Source organism: Odontesthes bonariensis, chromosome 9, assembly GCF_027942865.1.
Source record: "Odontesthes bonariensis isolate fOdoBon6 chromosome 9, fOdoBon6.hap1, whole genome shotgun sequence".
Classification (NCBI taxonomy): domain Eukaryota; kingdom Metazoa; phylum Chordata; class Actinopteri; order Atheriniformes; family Atherinopsidae; genus Odontesthes; species Odontesthes bonariensis.
In genome coordinates, this window is record NC_134514.1 from 25057002 (window position 1) to 25067169 (window position 10168).

A 10168-nucleotide genomic window follows, 5' to 3' on the forward strand; every position below is an offset into this window, starting at 1 on the left:
TTAATGTAGAATTCATTGTGACGTTCTGCCGTGTCATTTTTCACATTTCATTGTTAGAAACACGACGTGCAGTTATTTCCTTCCCTTTGCCGACACCGATGGCGCTAACAGACACGTGGCACAACAGATTCTTCAGGAAAAAAGTTTTTCAACTTCTGAGCTTCATTAATGTCAATGTCCTGTAATGGTGACAGTGGAAATACTGTGGTGTGTATATATAAAAAAAACAAACAAACAAAAAAAATCGAGTAAGAAAATGTGAAAATGAGGTCATGTTAGTCTTTCTTCTTGGACACGTGTCCCATCTTGGTTCGGATGTTGCGTAGCAGGAAGTATCCGACGGTGGTGACCAGACAGCTGACCTCTGCTACCCAGAAGGCCGTTTCCCAGCCATGGTGCTTGGCGATGGTGCTGAATGGTAATCCAGAAAGGAAACCACCGACTATGGGAAACACAAATGAGGAAAATAAAAATGGCATCGCATGCAAAGCACCGTTTGTGTTACTTCAGGCTAAATTAGTTTTTTTTTCTTTTCTTAGCTGTGCAGCAGGTGAATGTGGTGCTAAAAAAAACAATAAACTTACTGTTGGCCATTAGGGCAACTATGGCATGTGATGTCCCACAGTAGTTGGATGGGGCACTCTCATTGGCTATAACTCCAAACAATGCTATTGGTCCATAAGAGGAGAAGCCAAAAACAGCACCCAGGCTAAGTATCCACACCTGAATGAACAGATGAGGGATGACTGGGTCTGACGTGAACTGTGTTGAGTGAAATTCTTGAATCTATTACGTTGTGTTGGTGTTACCTTCGAGCTGTCGGGAGTGACGGTGACTCTGAACAGGTACATGGATACAAACATTCCAGCCATCATCCAGATCAGGATGAAATGGCGGGGGTTGCCATAGACTCTCATCCCTTGCTGCACAGAATAAGGACACGATGAGACTGCAGTTTTGCTGGCAAAAGGAAGGATTTTGTATAATAGGTTAATTGTGACTGTATTTTAAAGTCAAATTCCTGTAGTGACTAATCCACTAAAACCTCATCTGTTTTCCACAGAAATATGCAGTCTTAAGTTTTTCCTATAAAAACAGCTAATGGCCTTTAAACGGCATGCAGTATGAAAGCATACCCTTTTTCTTGATTCAGTAAACAGGGATGGGATGATTATGCTAATCTGTCCAAAGTGACAGTGAACGTGTCAGGCCTTTTCAGCTCTCCTCAGTGCTGATCATTAACAAATGCATGTATTTGTCAGAATAACTAAGAGGAACAATTGCATGGCTTAAATCTTTGGTGTTGTATTACAGGAAGACATCTGTGTACAATCTGGCTGGGGTTTGATTGAATCCAAGCGGTTTTGTAACCCTTTTCGGCCTTAAAAGCATCAATAAAACATTCTGGGCGAGTTAACTCGTTATTATCGCATTAACTCGCTAATTATTTAACAGCGATAAGTATTTTTTCGCGCAATAATGCAGGTTTTATTATTTATTTTATTATTGTAAAAGTCTGTTGCTCACAGGCTTTTATTTTGGAAAAGTCTGTTGCTGTCTGCTGTGGAACAGGAAAAGAAAGTAATCGGCGGATCCACCAAACATGGAGAAGGGTACGGATCTTTTACTCGGCCATTTTCATTTTAAAGTTCTTCCAGACGGCGGAGTCGACAGAACCAAAGTCATCTGTAAACACTGCCGAGTTGAATTGTCTTATCACCGTAGTAGTTCCAGTCTAAAATATCACTTAAAGGCAAAACACACAACTGATAGCAGCAAGTCATTCAAGGAAACAGACAGTGGAGCGAGGCTTCTACATAAAAACTACATAAAGATGCTGATGTTAAAAGTGTGCTTGCACAACAAATGTTATGGCACTTTCATTCATATGGCAGCACATTTAAAATAAAACTAAATGCTAAAAGCTATACACTACTTTTGGATCATTTTTGGATTTTGCGTACAAATGCGATTAATCGTGATTAATTAGGGAAATCATGTGATTAATCAGATTACAAATTTTACTCGTTGCCCAGTCCTAAAAAAGAAAATGGAAAAAAACAGATCAAAAGTGTAAACTCACTTTAGCCACGGCTTTGTCGGAGAGGTAACCTGCTGCGAGACTACCTAACAGGCCTCCAACCTCCAGGGCGCTCATGTATGAGCTACCTACGAGGAGGAACACAGCCATTAACACGAAAACAGAGGATAAAGTCTCAGCCTGGAGGTGTGCGTCCACTCTGTCCCACGTGCATACCCATGAGCGTCGACTGGCCCTTGTCCTGAATGAGAAACAGCTGACCCCAGTCCGTGCAGGCCGTCTTCACGCCGAACACCACCAGGTAGGACACGGACAGCAGCCACAGGTACGGCGACAGCAGGAACTCAGACAGGGTGCTTTCACTGCTGGAGGACCCTGAGCAGGAAACAGACAGATGAGCACTCATTATCTGCAGCGTTCCCCCATGACTGCAGAGGACTAATCAGACCGATGCATTTCACGCCTCCTCGCCTTACATGCCTCACTCGGCTATTTGTTTTTGAGCTCCTGACACAAGTCGCACGTTCAGGGCACGCTGGGAGCAGAGTCCACCCAGTCACTTACCTTTAGTCCCAACACTTGAGGCTCAGGCCGCATGACAACACGCACATCTCCCACAATCAACAGTTACTTGTTATCTAAGAAATGCCTGTGTTGAAACAGCGGCCTTTGTGAGAAAAGCAGCGGCTCAAACCGGCTCCAAACTGTCGGCAAACTTTCTCGAACAGTCGATCTCACCTCCTTTGCTCTTTTTGGCTGAAGTCTCCACGCTGGGCAGCCCCACGTCTTTCGGCTCGTTCTTGATCACCAGCAGGCAAACGAAGGAGACGGCCATGCAGATGGTTCCAGAGACAGACAGTATGGCCCTCCAGCTGTAACTCTCGGCCAGGACTGTGGCAATGATGGGGCCCAGGCTGCCGGCCAGATTCATGCTGCAGGAGAGAATGGCCCACCACGTCCCGAACTGAGACGGCTCAAACCACTGGCAGCAAGAGGAGCACATACACAGACATGAAATCAGGACAGCGCTTGGCAGGAAGGCTCAGAATCTTATCTTCCGTATCCACTAACACGAGCTCCCCTGCTGCACGTTCTAATGGTTGGAAAGCAACTCGGTATATGTACTCACATACTGTAAACGATTTAACTAAGTTTAATTTTTGACTCGTTTCTATTTCACTATTTATTTTGAGCGTTTACTTTTGATACAGTTCAGAGGCAAATATTGTGCTTTTGGTGCACACTGCTACATTTATTTGGCAGCTTCAGTTCAGGGTTATTTCACAACGTTTACTTTGATGCAACACAATACAACAATGAAATAATTATTAGTGGTGTTAAAGATTTAGTTCAAACTTAAGGTGAAGCCTGTGGGTAACCGTGGCTCTTTCACAGGCCTTTTAATAGCACAATAACAAAAGACATTAGTAGATATCAGCTGGTAACATCTTCTGCATCTGCATCTGAAGCTGTTCTATCTGTTTAATCTTGCTTGCTTGTAAGCCAGAACATTTATTCTAAGAGTACAAACTTGCTTTTTTCTCAAGTGGACATAATATTTATTCTGTACTCATCTCACTTTGTCACGATTGTGTAATGGATATAAAATGTGTCTCCATGGCAACTACAATTTTAAGGCAACATGTTCAACATGTAACGCTTTCCTTTCCCCATTTCATTCGTTTGATTTGGACCAGGTTTCTCAGCCCACGTCATACTGTGTGCTCCCAGGTTTCAAGGACACCATCGTTCCTGTTTCTTCTTTACGACAGGGAGGAGACAGATGTATCTTTGCATTTATTTACTGAGACGGAGCTCAAATACCTTCCGCAGCACCCTGCCGCACGGGGGCCAGCCCAGGCCTTGGCCCAGGCCGTTCAAAAACCACAGGGCAGAGAAGACGGCGACAGTGGAGGACCAAGAGAAGACCACGTTGATGCCTCCCACCACGAACAGACCAATGGAGAAGAGCCAGCGGGCGCTGATCTGGTCCGAAAGCACGCCGCTGATAAACTTACTGATAGCATAGGCCAAAGACTGACTGCTCGTGATCATTCCTGGACAAAGAAAACAGCAGCAGATGCATTATTCCGGTCCTAAATATCTCTGACAAGTAAGATGCCGAAGTTAGACATGGGCCATGTCTATGATGTTTAAGGGATTAATAAGAAATATAATAAAGAAGGAACGTAGTTATGTTGTTAACAGTGTTGTTACAAAGAATGCACAAAATAGTTATTGGCTTATTGCAAAGGAAGGTGTATCATACCCAGGTCATCCTTATCCAGCGTAATTTCTTGCATCAGAGAGGGCATTACAAAGGAGAAGGTCTTTCTGTTGAAGTAATACAGCGTGTACCCAACAAACATGGCCAGAAATATCGTGCTTCTGTAGTATCCGTAGCCTGCCGATGCCATGTTTGCAGCTGTCGTCCTTACAGATGTGGAGAAAAACAGAGAGATTCCGGAGAGGTGAACACGCTCCTGCCTTTTGACAGACCTGCGCTGCCTGTGACACTGAACTTTGCTTCAGGATCCACGGTGCAGAAGCAGCTGCTCGAAAGTGAGGAGGTGTTTGCAATCAGTGGGAGGTTAATGGTCAACTTCTCTACCCTGAAGCCTATTGAATTCGGGTCGCTACCATGTGTTGCAAGACAGCTGAACAGAAAAAGCGTCAGTCTGAGCCACCAAGAAGGAACATGCTCTGTTGTGTCCCCGTCTCTTATCGGGCTGTTGTTGTCCTTTGATGCTGTTTGTCCATGTGAGCATGTTACTGAAGGAGTCCTGGGACTGATGCGCTTAATAATTTACCAGGGAGTTCGATGCTTATGACACAGCAAGAGAAAGGATCCTGTCCAAGTGAAGGGGTGTGTGAACTAATAACCCTCACCAGGAAAGAACTAACAGGCAGAAACACTGTCTGCAACAGGCACCGTTTGTAATATGATGATGACCTCAAAAATGCTCTTAAATTACAAATGTGAGTTGCAGTGAAATGAATCCAAAAAAGGCACACAATATATACAGCATTTATGTTCAGTTAAAGTAAGATCAAATCTCAACTTTTGATCGTTCATTTAAAAAAGTAGGCTGTGTGCAAAACTTTTTGGCCTGGATTGCAAATGAAAAAAGAGAGAGAGAAGCATACGACCACCTTTGTAGGCCAGACTTCCTGTGCAGGGACGCAATTATTCGCCCGAGCCTTCTCACAAAAAAACTTTACCTCGGCTTGTAATAAAGTAGTTCTGAATGAAAGTGCAGCTTATATCGACGCTGACAGGAGAGTGTGAAACTTCCGCATCACGTGGTGGGTGGGAGCTAGGATTTGGCGGACTGGCACCGCCCAGCTGCCAAATAATGTTAAAGAAAAAACAAACAAAAAAACATACGAACCTGTCAGGGACGAATCTACGGAAGAGTATTAGGGCCAGGCATAAGAAAAAATAATAATATTTTGCCTCTCGAGATTAAAGTCGACATGTGGAGAATAAAGTCAGAATGTGGAGAATAAAGTCAGAATGTGGAGAATAAAGTCAAATTTTCGAGAAAAAAGTCAACTCCTCTGGTCCATCATCTAATTACTTTATTTTTGACATTTCGACTTTAATCTCGACAGGCAAAATATAAATATTTTTCTTATGCCTGGCCCTAATACTCTTCCGTACGAATCCATCTGCAGCAACGTGGAATAAACAGTGTCACATGTACATAATATCGTTTGCGAAATTAAACGGTGGAAAAAGAGAGCAAAGTGAGGAAAGGCGTAGGCCTATAGCAGCTTAACTATGGGATGTTTCAGGATCACCTGAATAGAATAGAATAGAATAGAATAGAATAGAAAAATACTTTATTTTTTAGCCCAGTCTTAAAAGTGGAAAGGGTGTCTCTGCTTCCCGGATATAATCAATACTGTCCTCAAACTAAAGTAACGGTATAAAAAAGCCGGCTTTATCTATTGTACTGATGTTTGGAGGGTTTTAAATAATGAAACCGTTCATTAATTAGACCATAGATTCATGTAAATGCCGGAAATAGGGTCTAAATCCATATCTTACACGTGCATTCTTGCTAATAGCCAGCAGAGGGCGACTCTAGCAGTAACAAAAACAAGTTCTATTTCAATAATAATTCTGTTATACTCCTCGCCTGATGTTATATCTCAGAAAGTGTATCTCTAATGAGGTGATAGTATCAGTCCCTAAATCATTGTCCTCCTCAACACACAATGGTGTCAATGTCGTAAGTTATGTAGACTAAACATGACAGTAAGGATGAGTTTTTAAAGAGGGTGGCTACTGTGTGATTGACAGGCCATGACAACGGCGACCTGTGATGCAGTAGAGTCACGTAGCCATGCCAATGTGCACATTTGAAAATAGCCTTGGACTGTTTTTTTTTTTTTTTTTTGAGTTTTAACTTTGTAGTTCAAGAGCTTTATCGGTTACATTGCGTTTTAGTTAATTAAAGGTATCTGAAATATTTCCGTGGGGCCAAAAATGTCCCGTATCGAGGCGTCTGCTCGTTATTCCCCGGTGAGTATGAATAAACAAAGGCTAACTTCAATTAGCATCTTGTTTAACGACTCATGTAATGGGACTTAGGTGCTAGTGTTAGCTGTCAAAGTAGCGTTTGATAACGGTGCCCTGTTGGGTTAAACATGCGTCGGTAGGCTGTGAGGTGTTGCAGTCGGTTAATATCACGATGGCTGTTTACTCAAAGCCCGACAGAAAGGCAACACGAAGCTAACTCGGGGCTCTATTAGCAAACGCGCCACTTGCGTCCACTGCATTTGTTCCCATGACAACCGACAACAAACATCAAAACCGAGGTCATTTAACAGAAGCCTTGCACTTCAGTCAATGGGAAACAACGATGGAGATTTCCTTGCATTATGAGTCCTAGAAAGTCTAAGATAAAACTAGAAAAGTGAACATTTCGTCATATATCTAAGTTATTCCTCGCTGCCACAGAAAACGACAGAGGGCCATGGTAAGTTCTGCGTTACCGACGACGTAATGAGGCAGTACCGTGCTTCTTCTCACTCCGCGTTACACGTCAAAGGCAACTTCATTTTTGATTTTGTTTGTTCGCCAATGATTGTCACACTCTCCGCAGAGCTCCGCGTCTTCAAGGACCAGATCTCTTCACGGCAGGTACCGCACGCTGGCCCCAACATCTCGAGTGGACGAAACCCTGTTTGGGAGCCCAAACCGAGTAAATGTGGCCCAGCCGGTATGTCAGCTCAGTCTCAAGTTATGCCAATTTTGATACCTATGATATATATATATTTTAAAAAGTTGAGGCACAGGGTAAAATGTAAATAAGAACCGAATGCAACGATTTGCAAAGACTTGAAACCGTAGTTTATAGCTGTGGCTGCAAAGGTGGAGAGATCACAGGTCAGGGGTGGTTTTGTCCTCGTTGCCATTTGTCACACATCCTCATATTCCCAGTGCTGGACTTACAGGAGAACAGTTCTCCACAGGCCAAGGACTCATCCCAGAAGAAAGATGAAGGAGAGAATATTCGAATCATCACCAAAGACTTCATCCGCGTTCTCAGGTGGGCCATCACTTGCCGAGACCGTCTTGTCGGTTTCTTTGTGTCTTCGAAATGCATATTTTGTTTTGTGGGGTGATGAAGAGCAAAACAGTATTGTCCGATTACAACTCGAACGTTAGGATTATATAAAAGGGGATTGCAACAGACTGCACTGAAACCCATAACACACAGGGTACACCGACGGGATCCTTCAAAAGAGTCCATCATTCTTCCATCTGCTGAGTTTGCGCGAATCACCTCAACAACACAGGCTCTTTGCAAGGATGACAGAGAGGCCTTGAGAATGGCTTCTGTGAGAGAGAGGGAGGAGAGGACGGTAGGGAACATTACTCAGATTTAAAAACAAAAAAAGTAATTGGCTTTACAGGTAAGTATTACATCTTTACTCTTTTTTTTTTCTTTTCTGCTCCTGATTTAGAAAGCTGCAGATGAATGGAAGAGACAGCTCCACGAGGCAGACCTAAGCCGCAAGAAAAACCAGCCACTGACCGACCTGGAGCTGGAGGCCCGGGACCGCGATCAGGGCCTGGTGGAGCGGGCCGACGCTTTGAGGATGGAGCAAGAGGTTGAGATCAAAAAGCTCAACCAGGTGCGACGCTAATGTAGACATGCAGATGACACAGATAATGAGGCTTAAAGTTCTGAAACCTGCACGGACATCTGTAATTCTGTGTGTGATCTTCTCAGTTGATTCTGGGTGCTCAGTGTCAAGCCACACGTGACGCCCAGATCCAGGAGAAGACGCAGATCCAGGCCGAGCTCGCTGAGGAGGAGAAGCGCATGGACATGATGATGGAGGTGGAACGCCGCAAGGCCGTAGAGCGCATCGAGATGCTCGATGAGCTGCGCAAAGAGGCGAGGATGAAGTAAGGAGAGCACACACACACACGCAATTAGATTCTGAATGAAATTCAAATGTTAACCTGATTGCACACCGTTTCAGAGAGCAGCTGGCGTTTATTTACATCGAGCCTCGTCACCTCTTGTGTCCGTTCCATTTCAGAGGAAAGCAGCATATTGACAACCAGATCCAGAAACATCTGGAGGAAAAACAAATCCAATACGAGATGAAAGAGGTCGAGAAAATGCAGGCCCGTGAGAACCAGGAGAGAATGGACTTGGAAGATCTGAAGGTGCGAACGCAGGCCACGCAGAGACAGAGCACACGTTAAAACACCCGCAGCGCACGCTCAGATAAACACGCAACCGCTTGCACTCGAGTCAGTGTCCTCTCTGAAAGCTCGTGTTCTTCCAGGCCTCGGAGAGGAAGAAGATGGTGCAGCAGCTTCTGCAGGGAGACGTCATGCGCATCAATGCGGAGACCATGCGGGCCAAGGAGAGGAGGCTCGAAGAGGAGAAGATGGCCGACATGAGAGACATGGAATACACCAAAAAGAAACTGGTTAGATCAAAAGCAAATGAAAAGCCACAAATGATCACTGTTGCTTTTGGTATCGGCAACATGTTTTTGATCCATTCTGATCTCTCAGGACTGCGCGCACTTAGTTTTACAGTGACATTTTTTATGACCTCTGCAGGAGCGGGAGGAGGAATACGAAGCAGAGCAGAAGCGACTCAAGAAGGAGAAGGAACTGGAGATCGCCCGGCTGAGGATGCAGCAAGAAAAAGCAAAAGACACCAAGGCAGAGCAGGTCGGTGGCGGCCGTGGCACCCGCTCGTTGGGACCTCGCTGCGGATTGAATTGCTAATGTGCTTGTTTGCTTTTGGAAGGATGAGATCCGCGCTCGGAGGAACCATGAAATGGTTGAGAGAGAATGGAGGCTTAAGCAGAAAGAGATGGCTGCAAAGAAGGCGCGCGTGGAGGAGATGCTGAGGGTGGACCGCTTGGAGCAGGTTCAAGACAAAGAGCAGAGCCGGCTCATCGAGGCTGGCCGGGAGAAGGCGGTGTTTGAGAGGGAGCTGAAGTAAGAAGTTTTTTGGTTTTTATGAAAATGTATTCTCTTCAAATTTCCTCAACTTCTCTCTGCCACTCCAACCTCTCGCCACAGGTTGCAACAAAAAGCAAAAGCCCAGCAGAAGGAGAAGGAGGACAAGCAGCGTCAGGGAGCACAGCGTCATGCACAGGCCCTCCGCCAGCAGGTGAAGGAGCGCGAGCTCTTCGCTGCGAGTAACTCCAAAGAAACCTTCGAGGAGGCCGACCGGCTGGTCGAGGCAGCCCGGCAGAGACGCATGCGCCTCGATGAAATCAAAGAGAAGAAGCTCAAGGAGCTCAGGTGAGCACGGGCAGGTTGGCAGACAGTCCAGGGTTTTATTTATTTATTTATTCAATGTGTTCATTAAAAAACGAGTTGTGTTTTTTTTTTCTGATATGCAGGGCAACGGGGCTCTCTGAGAAATACTGCACAGAAGTGGAAAGAAAGGCCGGCTGGATTAAAAGTAGCAGTGGATTAAAATACTGAGACGATCTCAGGCCCAAGTAACAAACTACCGATAGGAGCTAAAAGGAAATAAAGATTTATATTGCACCTGTTCAAATTTTTGGTCATTTGATAAATCCACATTTTATGGGTAGATATTTAAGAATGGGGTTGTTTTGTTTTTTTGC

General features: G+C 44.7%; 2 protein-coding genes across 4 annotated transcripts; one reads left to right on the plus strand and one right to left on the minus strand.

Annotated features, from left to right (window-relative positions):
- Positions 1 to 144: 144 nt before the first annotated feature.
- Positions 145 to 5308, minus strand: slc37a4a (solute carrier family 37 member 4a). Its single transcript, XM_075473800.1, has 8 exons — positions 4311 to 5308; positions 3866 to 4098; positions 2780 to 3023; positions 2258 to 2416; positions 2084 to 2169; positions 810 to 923; positions 585 to 723; positions 145 to 442 (listed from the first exon to the last, which is right to left on the minus strand). The coding sequence occupies exons 1-8, from the start codon at positions 4456 to 4458 to the stop codon at positions 276 to 278; spliced, it is 1290 nt and encodes a 429-aa protein (XP_075329915.1). The 5' UTR covers positions 4459 to 5308; the 3' UTR covers positions 145 to 275.
- A 1106-nt stretch (positions 5309 to 6414) lies between these two features.
- Positions 6415 to 10066, plus strand: cfap45 (cilia and flagella associated protein 45). Of its 3 annotated transcripts, none has more exons than XM_075473806.1 (12): positions 6415 to 6572; positions 7156 to 7272; positions 7508 to 7602; positions 7774 to 7918; positions 8021 to 8191; positions 8290 to 8468; positions 8606 to 8735; positions 8858 to 9004; positions 9141 to 9254; positions 9334 to 9527; positions 9612 to 9836; positions 9938 to 10066. In XM_075473806.1, the coding sequence occupies exons 1-12, from the start codon at positions 6537 to 6539 to the stop codon at positions 10020 to 10022; spliced, it is 1638 nt and encodes a 545-aa protein (XP_075329921.1). In that variant the 5' UTR covers positions 6415 to 6536; the 3' UTR covers positions 10023 to 10066. The 3 variants fall into 3 exon arrangements, with proteins under 3 accessions (XP_075329921.1, XP_075329922.1, XP_075329923.1); XM_075473807.1 differs by having other exon boundaries at positions 7526 to 7602; XM_075473808.1 differs by lacking the exon at positions 6415 to 6572 and adding an exon at positions 6588 to 7029.
- Positions 10067 to 10168: the final 102 nt, after the last annotated feature.